This window comes from Electrona antarctica, assembly GCF_951216825.1.
Source record: "Electrona antarctica genome assembly, chromosome: 3".
In the NCBI taxonomy this organism is placed as follows: domain Eukaryota; kingdom Metazoa; phylum Chordata; class Actinopteri; order Myctophiformes; family Myctophidae; genus Electrona; species Electrona antarctica.
Window position 1 is genome coordinate 58,962,376 of NC_136808.1, and position 14,447 is coordinate 58,976,822.

The following is a 14,447-nucleotide window of genomic DNA, read 5'->3' on the forward strand; positions in this document are numbered from 1 at the left end:
AGGAACTTATTTGATACTATCAGCAAATAATGTATTTTTCTTCTCCAAAACATGGATAAAAACAAATGACCGTTTTGTATTGTGTGTGTGTGTGTGTGTGTGTGTGTGTGTGTGTGTGTGTGTGTGTGTGTGTGTGTGTGTGTGTGTGTGTGTGTGTGTGTGTGTGTGTGTGCGGGCGTGCATAAACTCAACAGACTTATTCCCGTGCACAATTGGGCATTAGCCTTTGTACTTCAAGGAGCAACAGTCATAGAGGAGAACTCACCACATGCAACAAATGGTTTCCATAACTCTCCCTGCGTCTGCATGCACATGACGTCTGCTGGGCTCTGGGAGATTGTCAGAGACTGCTGTACATCAGGGACGTGCACACATACACATCAAAGGAGGCTTCAGCCCCTGCCCTTTTACCCGTCTGTAAAACAACTGCCCTTTACAGACCACGAATGCAGCGTTTACTATGGTGAAAGAAATACAAATACCACTCCTCCTTTCCATGCCATCCATACCTGAAGGCAGCATTCTGGAGAATTGCTTTTTTTCCCTTATAGTCTCCTGAACTTGAACGCAGCATTTTGCATTGAACATCTCCACTAGCTAAAGAGTGCTGGGTTTTGCGCCCCGAAAATAGCTGATCTACAAGCTCACAACGCGTCGCGCTGCGACGCGTTGTGAGCTTGTAGATCAGCTATTTTCACTATTTCTATTCAAAAGTGCCCTCTTACGGGATTTCAGCCCCTGCCTCTCTAACCCTCCCTGGCTGAACATGCACAGGCTGTGCTGGTTGGACACAGGTCATAAAGCCTAAACAGTTTGGACTCCCAGACTGTGACACTGTGCTTTTATTCTCCCCTTGATCAATTAGTCTCTGCTCCGTTTACTGTATCAGCCTGAGACTCTGGTCTGTCCATAAAACCAGCTACACTCACACAGAGCAGACGATGGGAAATCTAGTTGAGGGAGAGTACATGAGCATGGAGAATAGCTGGAATCGCAGTATGTGCCAGACAGTAAAACTAACTGGCCCGTAAAAAAAAACCGAATGGGAATCACACCGGAACAAAATATCAGTGTGTAGGTGTGCACGTTTCTGTGATTCTGTGCGTGCGCGTCCCCTGTAAAATATTGAGAGTTTATTTAGGCTCTGAACATACACATTTGCATGCCAGGGTATGTATTCATCAACCTAGTGCATGTATGTGTCAAGGAGGACTAGAGCAGGCTAGGTCAGACGAACACTATAGGTCACATTTATACTTTTCGACATATGTCCATATATCCCCAAACAACAGCCAAGTTGATCTCCTGTTTTGAGCCATATCGTATACACAGAGATTCCGCAACAATGTTGAGGCAAGCGAAAAGGTTTCAAATTCTTGTTCTGCCATTTGCTGTCTTTTGAGTGGCCTCTCTTTCCCCTTTTGTTCTCTCCTTGACCCCGACTGTCTTATCATTTGACCCTGCAGAGCAGGGGTCACACACCAATAGATGACCTCCCCCCTGCCCCTCGGTCTTTGTACAGGGAGTGGGGGAACTCTAGGAAGACTCTCTAGCTTAGAAATAATAATACAAAATACCTCTGCGATAAGCCCTCGTGTAGCTTTGGAGAACGCCGAACAAAAGGGGAAGGTAAAACAAAAACAAGGAGACGGCTTCGACGATGTTTCAGACCAAAGAAGGGGACTGTAGCACCAACTAACTGACGTTCCCTCACGAGGATTTGAATGTTCATGGAGAGGAGATTTCTCCCCCTTGTTGGTCATTGTCTGCCTCTTGGAACATCAGTCTCTGGATGAGTGAGCACCTTAGGCCGTCGGGAGGTCTGGCTTAACCCCACATCCTGGTGTTTGGTCCACTGAGGGCCGAGACAGAACACATGAAAGTTACCCTCGTGACGCGCGGCTTCTCTAATCTGCTAAAAGTATATCACTTCTCCCTCATTGAGCTAAATCAGCCCCAGGTTCAACAGCCAAGGGTGTTAATACCTGAGGGTAGAAGAGGGGGGAGGGGGGTAAGAGAGGGTGAGGGGGGGAGAGAAAGAGATGGACAGGTGACGGTTTGGAGAGCCGACGGTGGGGTCACCTCACCTTGTGCAGAATAAGAATGATGGGATTAATATACAGACCGCGGTGGCATCACAGGCCAGGCCAGCGGGATAAAATGGTTGTACGACCTGACTTTCAGACGCCGGGACTTTGACCATCCCGGGACGAGGACCCCGAGGTAGGGGGAGGCCTGGCTTCTGCGTGACTGACTCCCACATCTGAGAGAAGTAATTTGTGCTTGGTGGCGCAATGTGTCGTGCACTGAAAATAGCCAATCTACAAGCTTACAACGTGTCACAATGCGATTAACAGTGAGCTTGTAGATCGGCTATTTTCGGGTCTGTGACACTAGCGCGCAACCAAGTATAAATCAGGATTCGAAGCATGCATGGAAACAAAAGTACACGTTGTGTCGCCACGTGTATCACATTCACACCTCACAGCATCTCAACAGGTTCAACCGAGCAGATGATGGTCCACATCCTGGTTGAGGAGAACCCCGTCTCCTGCCCTGCTCTGGCTTATATCCAAGACCTGACTATCATCATCTGCTGTGAGGAACTTGGTGCAGATCGCCAATTTGCTATCACTGTTCACATAGATTTGCTTTTTTAATCCTACTTTGGGGGACTTTCTGCTTATTGGGATAGCACAGGGATATGGGAGCAGCAGAGCAGACAAATGACAAACAACACGCATGTGGCTAGAGTTGATCCAGGAATGTTATCTTATGTGGTCAGCACATTAATTAATTGATTGATTGATTGATTTCTATAAATTCTTTTGAAAGTCAAGAATAATTTTATCTTTGGCGTTTTATTGTTTTTAATGGCCTGTCATTAAATTAAAGCCTTTTTAAAAGTGAGTCTTTGCTCGAGTGTTTGAGTTTGCTCTTTGGGACCACTTTTCATAAGTCTGTCTCAATTCCTATTATGCCACTAATATGTTCTATATGGCAGATAATAGATATGTGAAGGTTTCCATGGTATATATGTTAAAAATTAAATATTTGACTTTAGGACTGTAATTATATTAAGTCAAATGTTTCATGGCAATTCATTTGAAAAAGTCAGAGAACATTCATGATAAACTTAAGTCTGCATGTAAGTTCAATGCATCTTTTCCCATGCATGCCTGCTGGTTTTAGAGTCAAGCTTCTCTGAGTTTATGCCTAAGTGAATTTATTAAACAATTTGTAAAGTTACACCTCAAAACATTTCAGGGAGACTAATGTATTTATGTGTTCAGGCTGAATCCAACAGGGCTCTGAGCCTAGAGGTCATGTTCATACAAGGCAGACAACGGTTTCACTCAAGCAGAACGCTATTTTCACACAACATGGATGGAGATAAGAACCAAAAGCTAAAGGTTCAGTCGTTTTTTTTGCTGTTGATGTTCTATTACATGAGAGGCCAAACGCACAAAACCGTGTCCATGCTTGCACACCGACACACACGCACACACACCGACACACACACACACACACACACACACACACACACACACACACACACACACACACACACACACACACACACACACACACACACACACACACACACACACACACACACACACACACACACACACACACACACACACACACACACACACACACACACACTTTTCAGGAGCAGCAGCTCTGAAAAGATCACTGGTTTCCTCCTGTTATGCAAATGCATCAAAACGCTTGAGTGAGAATTATATATGAATCCAATGAGGCTTTTTCTCTCTTTTAGAAACGCTTAGCCACAAGTACTGAGAACACCTCAATGGTAAGCGTCCGCTCCGTGTGTGTGTGCGTGTGTGTGTGTGTGTGTGTGTGTGTGTGTGTGTGTGTGTGTGTGTGTGCGTGCGTCCGCTCCGCTCCTCGGCCATGCGCATTATTCAGCTTGACGAGACGCAAACTGACATAAGCACCCGGGCTCACTTTCACCCACTGGCAATCCGATTATATGGCCAACACGCCATCAATGCTGCAGGGCCAACAGGCAGTGGAGTCCGTCAGGGTCCCCCTCCTCCACCCAAGCCCCTTCTTTCCCCATTCATACCTTCTTCTCCTTAGACTGCCCCACACAAACACCCTTACACACACGCACGCACGCACGCACGCACGCACAGGCATACACGCACGCACAAGCACACATGTGTGCACAAGCACACATGTGTGCACACACACACGCACACATGTGCACACGCACACATGTGCACACACACACACACACACACACAAACACACACACATACACACACGCACGCACACACACACACACACACACACACACACGCGCACAAGTCCCCAACCCCTATAGTAAACAACAAGCCTATAGGCATTTTCTGCATATAGGGGATTCTATACTATAAATATGTGCAATAATCTGTGAAACAAATTCACATTTGAGTTTTGTCATGGGAATATCTAGAATATCAAATACATGTATAGGCCTAATGCAAGTTAAAAGTACACACTTTTTTGGCATGTTACACTTTATTTGGAAATGTGAGATGAGAGAATGAGAGAATGAGGGAGACAGGGAGTCAAATTTAAACTTGAATCCACTAATGGCACCAGTTAGTATCAGTGCACAGTGAGTGCACACCACCAGACACCAACAATACAAACTGTGTGATGTCTTGATGATTAACAAGCAAATTACAGAATTCTGTCTGTGGTGGTCTTGTGTTGTGGACAGACGACTGTAACAGACACAATACATACTCTTCAATTCTTTCCACTCTCAATGTCAAATGTACACTCTGGAGTATACTTTATAGCCATGCAGTTAGTGGATATATCTATATATCTATATCAAACTACAGCGCTGCAGGTTGAGTTGACCAAGAGAGAGTCATGGCTAATGTCACAACGGTGGCCCCGCTGCAGGTTGAGTTGACCAAGAGAGAGTCAGGCTAATGTCACAACGGTGGCCCGCTAATCTAAACCAGTGTTGACAACCACAGAGCGTGGTCTTCTTATGCGTGCTGCGCCGTGACGCTTGGGTCCATAGACAGGGCACCCGTTGGAGCAGCGGGTGTTTACAAGACGCTAACCTAAAAGACTGCCAGGTGCTGGCGCTGGGTGGGTGGGTGGGTGGGTGGGTGGGGGGGGTTGGCAAAGGGGGCCCCGAGGGCCCTCTTGCAAATCGGGCCTGCATCCGTGAAACTAATGTAGAGATGAGATTAAATGTGCGCAAAGATACATTTGCAATTGATTAGCACTGAGCCACTGTGACAAATTGTAGACTTTTGAGGGAGTGTGTGCCATTTTTCTTTGTGAATCAGTGTGTCTGTGCGCGCGTGTGTGCGCGCGTGTGTGCTGCTGCATTATGTGCAAGTGCTCATGGAGGGAATCCACAAGCAATAAAACGTCATCAGTGACAGATATTTATATTCAACCAAATCAACTCCTGAGATCCATGCATGATATACAGTATATACTGTATGCCTATTTCTGAACCTTCTGTCCTTCAGGTGGAACCGGAAGTCTCACTCCAGGTATAACCGGAAGTCTCACCTCAAAACACGCTATTTGAGGAGCGGTATAGCCCCTCCTCTGTCTGGCTTTTATCCTACACAAACATTACATTCCCGTTGACAATGAATGGACAATTTTACGTCATAGTGAAAACACAAACATTGCGGAACACAAACATTGATAAGTTGTATATATATATATAAGGCTTTCAACTCTCAACTGTCAGTAAGAAGTCGGCGATGATGATGTAAAGAGCATCCCTCACTTCACATGGGTGTGATTTTTATTTTATTTATTTTTTACACTGACCGCATGCTGGTGCGGTTCTTGTAAGATTGGAAATAAGTTTATTGTTAGGCATAGTTTTACTGAGGTCACGTTTGGGAATAGGCTTATAGGTTCAAACCGAGGTTGTACTGAGTTTATAGGGTTAGGAATAAGGTTAGGTTCAAACCGAGGTTGAGTTTATAGGGTTAGGAATAAGGTTAGGTTCAAACCGAGGTTGCCGGATTTGCGCCCGGGGCGATTGTGTTTTGGGGGCGACCGTTTTGGTATTTGTCCTTCATATATAGGCTGATATGGTCTATTTCTACTAATCATTTCAGATTTAAAACAATAATTAGCCTCTGGAGGATGTTTCCACCTGTCTGTTCTAAAAAAACAAGGGTTTAGGGGAGCACTCCGTTTCCTCTGCACCCCTCTGTTTTGTCTGGTATTAATGAGCAATTAACTTTGCATACAAGGTCACGGACAATGGCGTTGGTTGTCAGATTATGTTAATGCCAGTGTGGCCGTGGCTGCAGTGAAAGAGGACAGAGGAGCTCCCTGTGAATGGAGCTGGTTGTGTTCCCCATTCTGGGATGAGAAAATGATATGCAAACTGTACCAACATGCGCTTTAAGAGGATTAGAGCGCTACTCGACATCCATGCTGACAATAAATGAGCAGCAACAGAGAGGCAAAAGGTTACAGTCTGGACACCGTGCAGATATAAATATATATAAGTGTATAACTGAAAGACTTGTAGCCTTTACAGTATGTAGGTTTTGGTTGATGGACATTTAAATACTAGTCCTCAGCTTTATTTAGATTATTGTATAGGCCTACAGTGTACGAATTGATACATTTATAACAATAGCCCAGTAAAAGGGTTCCGCCTGCAGGGATAAAAAGCAATGGGTTGCAATAAGAGCTTGAGGTCGCCTGGCTGGCTGGTTATATGGAGGAACAGGTGCATGGAGGATTGCATACAGAGAAGCTTTGTCTGCGGCTATATGGCTCTACTCCACTTGGGGAAAAGGGAGGGAGGGGCCCCATGTTTAATACAAAGTTAATATCGATTTAATGCTTGTCACCATACCCTTCTGAATCCTGTGGCATTGCTAATTCGCTTGAATGTTCGGCAGGGCTTTGCGCTGCAGCGCCAGATGCTGGGAGGAAGGAGGTTGGCTGTCACCGGCCCCATTTAGTGACAGTGGTGGCCGAACGGATAGCGGAGCGGTCTTGATACCGGAAGGTCGCCAGTTCGAATCAGCGGTCCGACACGTTAAAATTACCACCGCTGAAGTGCCCTTGAACAAGGCATTGAACCACTACGATGAAATGTTCTATGAGCAGGGCCTGGCTGGAAACAAGTTCTTGAGCTTAGCCCAGATACCCTGGGTAAATATAGTAATCATTTCATTTCATGCAACCTGCATGGTGGTGCACATCATGACACGGGGAGGTGGATGGATGCTCAGACGTCAAACCGTCCGAGTTGAACTTTTGTCAATTCATTGATAAGCGAAGTCAAGTCTGGAAGTGAAAACAGTTGTTCGAAGCCTGTTAACTAACGTCGACTGGCAGGTGTAACAAACCACCTGAAGTTTATACAGCCAATGCGCTCCGCTCGTATATAATGGGCTGGCCAGTTGCCATTTTATCCAAATTACGCATGATAATAAACTGTCAGAGCATAGCCTTGTTACGGCTTTAGATGGATGACTGGTAGTCAGTCAGTGTCACAGAGAAGCGCGACCACCACTCAGCACAATCTGTTCGTCCCGGTCCGGTCCCAGGCCGGCCGCCGCGGTGAAAGGACGGGGAGTTGTCCTTTCCTCGATGCGCCCTATAGCTGCACGTCATCGATAAATAATGAGAGAATAATAAACAGTCAACCACCTGTCGGAGCCACGGCACAATGCGCCGCCCATAGAGAGCCCTTCATGCATGGCTAACATATTTACTCAGCCCCTTTCACTTAACGAGGCAGAAAGAGGGACGCGAGACAATAGTTAAGTTAATCTATTTAAGTGAATTATTTTGATATGTTATGGCGGTCTCTCAGTGTGGAACCTTCCGTTTCCAAACCACACGCCATAGTGGGGTGAAGTATAGACTCATAAAAATAAGATCTGGAAATGGAAAATAAAAAATAAAATAGCCTGGCTAAAATGTTGCACACTAAAATTGTATTTTGACAAATATAAATAGCCACACACTTAATTTCGCCAGGCAATTGACCTATATGTCATTTGTTTTCCCTCTATAAGCGTCTATTCAACTTTAAAATGTACGTGGTCCATGCGCTAGCGGCGTTAATTCAGTCGGAACCAGCTGTTTTACTTGGTTAGGTAAAAGAGAGGGGAGACGTGGCAAGCTTGCAAAGCTAGTAGAAATTAGTCTCGGTCATCGAGACTAAGCTGTGTTTCCTGCAAACCATCTGCTTACCAGTCACAAAGGGAGGATTTCGGGTACGAAGTAAAGGAATATGGGCTCATAAAAAAGAAGCTTTGAAGGCCTCGTTACTTATCGCGTCCAATGAATGGACGGGAGTTGTGGTAGATCGTCTTAATGTGCGTCTACATTTATTCTAATTTCTTCCCGTCTTTTGGGACAGTCACATAACGCACTTCTGATACGCGTTACTCCGTCCAAAGGGGTCATTTCACGGAGGCGTTCCCTTGTTAATTACGGGTTGTGGCCATTTTATATTAGATTAATGTTGAACCACTCCACCGCAAGTTGAACCGATTCCAAGTGACGTTGGCGGCAGGCCACTATAGGGCAGAATGTATAATAAATATAGGAGACAGGCCTGTGAGGGTCTGAAAACTCGGAATACAAGATGTAAAATTATGTTGAAAAAGGTGATTATTTCGATATTTATTTCACTGTTATTTCCATATATATAGCTGCAGCTTTCGGCCTTATAACAATGCATTGCAAGGCCTATATAGGCCTTATAGGCCTATAACTTCACTCATTTTATTTTTTAGAATAAATCGCGAAAAAAATGGCAACAATATGCACATCATGGGATGGGGTGTATAATATCTTGGTATAGGCCTATACCAAATTTAGACTGTTTAGTTTAGTTTAGACAAGTTTCGACTGAGGTGCGATCTGACTATATATCCCACAAATCAAGGTCTACGTCAAAGTCGTGAATCAAAAGACATGCAGATTAATAATGATAATACAATTATAATTAAATTAATTTTTTTTATAGGCTATCATTGACACAATAAATCACGTTAATGGTTAAAGGCCCGACAATTAACCTTTTTCTGAGAAACAAATTTTAGATCAAATCAAACTTTTATTTGAATTATTTTAATTGAATTCCCTCCATTATAGGCTATTATTATTATTATTTATTATCGTCAAATTAGGCTATTATTTTGGAGGGGCGCTATGTTTGCGTTTAGTTCAATGTTTGTTTTAAAAACGCCATTGACAATGAAGGGAAATTAATGTTTGTTTTTAGTTCAATGAAGGGAACATTTACGCCATCTTGTCCCTAACAGAAACATTAAATGCCAACAATAAAGATAATTTAATGTTTGTTTTGACACCGTTTGTTTTACATCACCACCTAATCAACATGAGATTGAATTTAATATATCACTTCACACGGGTGTGATTTTTATCATCATCTACAATTTTATTATAGCATCAGTTACTATTATTATTGTTAGTTAGCCTATTCGTATTAGTTGATTTTGTTGTTGTTATTATAATTAGGTCATTATTATTATTATTATTAATAATAATAATAATAATTATTATTATTATGACCTATTATTGTTATTACAATATGAATAGGCCTACAATATACCGGTATTTGAATATACCTATTATTAAACAAACAGTGATTAAAACAGCCTTTTTTTCCTTCATGGTCTGCAATGTATTTTCGCCTGATCGGTCTGGTTTATCGGCTTTTAGGGCAAAGCTGACAGAACACGGCTATCAGCCTCAAGTCGCTTTAATAAGAGTTTTATATATGGGGGGGTTGTGTGTCCTCTCATATGAATGCGTTTTAAATCAAATCACAGATGCAGTTTTATTCAGCCGGTTAAAATAGCAGAACAAAACCGCCTTTAGAAATAAAGCTTTTATTCCAGTAGCCTAGGGCCTTTTTTTTAAAGGCAGAGCATAGAGAAAGGAGTGTGGGGCGCCACCGCAGCTGAGGCTGACAGTTAGTTCATGGTTAACAGGATCAGCGGCCGCACACTTCTGCGCGCAATGTGCAGGCAGCGCCGGGCCCTTGGATTCTTTTTAGCGGCGCGCTGCCTGAATGAAGACTTTGCAACAAACCCCGTGATATTTAACACATCTGTTTAAGCGTTTTGATAGCAGAAATCCGTTTAAGACATTATTCCATGACGAGCTCTATGCTCTATACCAGATTGAGTGTTGAGAATCCTATGAAACTAATTTCCATCTGAGATGGTGGTGCAGAAGCCTTAATGTATAGCCCATAAGTGCTCACAATAAATACATATAGGCTTAAATAAAATGATTGGAGTAAGCTATGTTGTAGACTGACTTAAATATAGGCCTACTCCATAAATTATTGGTATATGCCTATATATTTTGAGCCATAAACAAAAAATGGACCTTGAATGGAAAATGGCAGTTCCCAACCCGTGTTTGAATCTTTAAAGATTGCTTTTTAATTAGTCCACTTGCGTCTCATGCCAAACAAAACAAATTCACAAGAAAGGGAAAGTGGTCAATATGTAAAATTGATGACTGTGCCCCTTTTGTGCAGGAGATTGCGTTGCTTGCTTATGAAGTCTAATGCAATCATAAATTGCGCTCTGTGGCCAATCAGCGCGCCAGGGACGTCGCATGAAAGCGGACCATGTGGAGAACTTTGTTGATCCCCATTGTTGAGGCTGTCAGCCCTCAGAGGGTCTTTGGGGGGGCACTCCGCTATAAAATGCCTCTCCCTGGAGTGAGAGGAACCAGAGGAGTTGCTTGCTACCCGTTCAACAGGACAGTTTCTCTTCGCTTTAAAAAGACGGAATATTTCAAGAGCTGATTTTTTCCCCCCTCCCTCCCTCCCACATCGCAGCCGGGACCATGATGATCCCAAGCGTCCTCGCCCCCTCCGCCATGTACCCCGGGTTGTATCGGCCCACCGCGGCCGCCCTAGGGCCGCTCCACCACCACCAGTCCCTTCCGTCCACTTTCCACCACAACCACTCCAGCTTTCTCGTGGAGGACCTGCTGCGGATAAGCAGGCCGGCGGCGGCGCCATACTTGAACAGGACCTGCATGCCGTCGGCGACCACCCTCTCTCTGAGTCTGCCCACGACCACAGCATCCATGTCCTTCACCGGCGTGCACGCGGCGGAGCGCGGGATGTTCACAACGACAGCGTCGGTGACGCGCGAATCGTGCTCTCCGAAAACGTCTCATGTGTCAAACAGTAAAGATTCAACGTTCCTCAAGTTTGGAGTCAGCGCAATCCTGGCGCCATCACCAAAGACCGGTATGACTGAGTGCTAGCCTGCATGCATGTGATAGATGCATTTTAAACATTAATCTGTAGTTCTGTGTACCATTATTATATTTTCCATTCTATAAGAAAGATTATAATGTGTCTAATGTGTGTGATGTCCCCTCCACAGCCTCGTCCCCTCCCACGGTCCACTGTATACAGTCACACAAGGCCTTCCACATTCCTTACTTTGACGGAACCTTTCATCCTCTATTCAGGGCCCCCTATTTACCAGGTAAGCAGCTCTACTCAGCTCTCTGTATATACTTGAATACTCTTTGGTTTGGCATACACTGTTGCGCTTAAAATTAGTTTGGCATGTTCTCTGTTTTGGGTCGCGATTGCGAAGCAGAAATCAATGTCTTATTAAGAAGACCTGCATGTGCCCCTGCCCGGTCTCCACCCACCCCCTAATTAACCAATTATCCCAAATCGTCACGCTCTAGATTTGAGCCAGGGTGCAAGTTGAGTCCCCCCCCCCCTCTTCCCCGTTTGGGGGCGTTTTGGCATTTCCACGGCCCCGCGTTTTCCCACAGCGCCGGGGCAATGGGCCGCCCAGCGGTCAACAAAGCTTTCAGCACCGTGACCAATTCGGTCAGCTCCCACCGGCCAAACCACCCACAGACCTCGGGGTAGTGACTTCTACCAGGCGGGCCAAAGGCGTGAACCAGTCATGCACTAATTTCCCTATTAGGCCCTATTGAGACGTTTCAATATTCTCACAAGACCACATAGCGCGTCGTTGTTAACTTGTTCTTGGGTGCGCACAGCGACAGAGGGAGTCCCAACTGTATATGTGAAAGTTGCATATAGCACACAACACGTTTTGTAATAACCGACAGGCCTATGGGATATAGGCTAGTTGGTACAGTTCCAAAGTGCAGTTTTCTTTTTTTTTTATCACAACAAGAATTTCTCTCTCAATGGCATCTCTCATATCATAGGTTTACCAATTCCTCCTCAGCTATACACTCCTCTCTTCTCGCTATGCCCTAAACGGTCCTCTATTCTCAATCCAGACCAATCAACGAAGTTGAGATAAAGAATAATCTCTTAGAAAAGTCTATAAAGTCGCTAGTCCGTGCTTTCATTCAAGACAAATCATAATGGAGTTGGGGAGTCTTTTCACGGGCTCGGCTGAATGCCTGCAACAAAACAACTCGAGCGTCCCTGAATAGCTTTTCGTGTTCATTTAATGAAAATGATTTGAGGGCAGGAAAAAATGCGCCTCGCCGGGCCCCTGCCTAGAGTATATAAGGCCCCTGCCTGGGCATCAGTATTCTGGTATGCAGTGGTGTTTAGTTTGAAAGTGTAAATCTCCCTTTGTTGCTATAATATATGGCCTTCGCCGCCTGTCCAGAGTCTTTTCTGCGTTAGTTCATTACTACACAATTACTGTTCACGGTTTATTAACTCCTCTATCCAGCCTCGCCAGGGTTCCTTAAAGGATATGCTACCTCTTTACCATACCAATGCGCTTGGGGACCGGCCAATGTGCTAATTAGTCACCTCGTGCCATTTCACTCCAAGCGGAGACGTATCGCAATGGCGGAGGAAGGGGAGGGGGGAGGCGCATTCATAAAAACTATAGAAAAAGCCACGGCAAAAACAGTTACAGGACACTTCACCGTGGCAATATAGTTTATTGTGATGTGTTGATAAAGGGGGAAAAAAATAAATAAAAAACGTTCTCCTAATTTTTTGTTTTGATTGCATTGCAGTGTCTTCATCTGTTGTTCCCATCCCCGGGACGTTCTCGTGGCCTTTGGCCGCCAGGGGCAAACCGCGCAGAGGAATGTTGAGGAGAGCGGTGTTCTCTGACGTGCAGCGCAAAGCCCTGGAGAAGATGTTCCAGAAGCAGAAATATATCAGCAAACCCGACCGGAAGAAACTGGCCTCAAAACTGGGCCTGAAGGACTCACAGGTAAATAAATAGCCTGTTTGTGTTGCAGTAGGTGTACTATTGTTGCTTAGGTATAGGAACCTTGGTTAGACAGGTGCGTGACGCACGGAACCGGTTGTTGGTTGCACTAGACTGAACTGTTTGTTTACTTTTGTTTACTACATATATAGACTCATTCTTTGGTGATTCTTAGGAAAAAAGAACATACTTTTAACAAGGCCTGCACCTGCTTTGCGCGTGCGTGGTAGCAAGCCTACAAGTGTAGATAATTGTGTGCACATTATATTAAAACTCACTCGTCTTTTTCCACTTGCAGGTGAAGATCTGGTTCCAGAACAGGCGCATGAAGTGGAGGAACTCCAAGGAACGGGAGCTGCTGTCGTCGGGAGGTTGTCGTGAGCAGACGCTGCCCACCAAGACCAACCCGCACCCCGACCTCAGCGACGTGGGCAAGAAGTCCTCCGCGGAGGAAGAGGAGGAGGAGATGGAGGAGGACGAAGAGTTTGGCAGGAGGAGGAGGGCGTTGTGTCTCTCCCCGACGGCCGGGGGTCAGCTGAGCAGCGTCGGATCCAGCAACCTCTCCTCCTCGCCCTCCCTCTCTAGCAAGCACTCGGACTTCTCAGAGTCAGACGAAGAAGAAATTACTGTATCTTAAATTATTTTTTAGGCCTACAAATATAGGCTGTACTTAACATGAGAATGACCGTCAAGTGAAAATATAAACTGTATGCCAACCGCTGATTGGATTTCAGATAGACCCCCATATCCTCATCGTTTCCATATTATATCTAAAAAAAATAAACCCAGAACAAACATAAATCTCAAATTACGAGATGCTTCTGAAAAACGAAACGATTTGCTGTTTTGCACAGCTACTTTTTCAACTGTACAGTATTTTGTACAGTTTTGTATGGACATTTTTTATGCCAACAATAGTTTATTTTACCTTGACTTTTAATAGTTGTTTATTGAAAAAAGAAGTAGCTATTTCACGAATAATTTATATGAATTTGTTTAATAACTATGTTGCAATGTATTATGTGCTGTATATATATGTATTGTTGTTTCATACTTTTGTACAAAGGCCAAATAAAATTGTAAACAATTCACTGCCCATGTGTTTTTTAATCAGTCTGTCTGACAAAGTGTTGACATTCAATTTAGCTGACCTATATTTACCTATACTTAAAACTCACATTTTCTTATATTCATGAGACAGAGAGAGAGAGACAGGAACAGGATTAAATT

General features: G+C 44.4%; 1 protein-coding gene across 1 annotated transcript; it reads left to right on the forward strand.

The window, feature by feature from the left end:
- Nucleotides 1-10,875: 10,875 nt before the first annotated feature.
- dbx1a (developing brain homeobox 1a) lies at nt 10,876-14,306 on the forward strand (the record flags this gene model as incomplete). Its single annotated transcript, XM_079496472.1, has 4 exons — nt 10,876-11,287; nt 11,427-11,531; nt 13,018-13,220; nt 13,516-14,306. 4 exons carry the CDS (start codon nt 10,876-10,878, stop codon nt 13,852-13,854), a joined length of 1,059 nt encoding a protein of 352 aa, XP_079352598.1. The 3' UTR covers nt 13,855-14,306.
- Between the last annotated feature and the right edge of the window lie 141 nt (nt 14,307-14,447).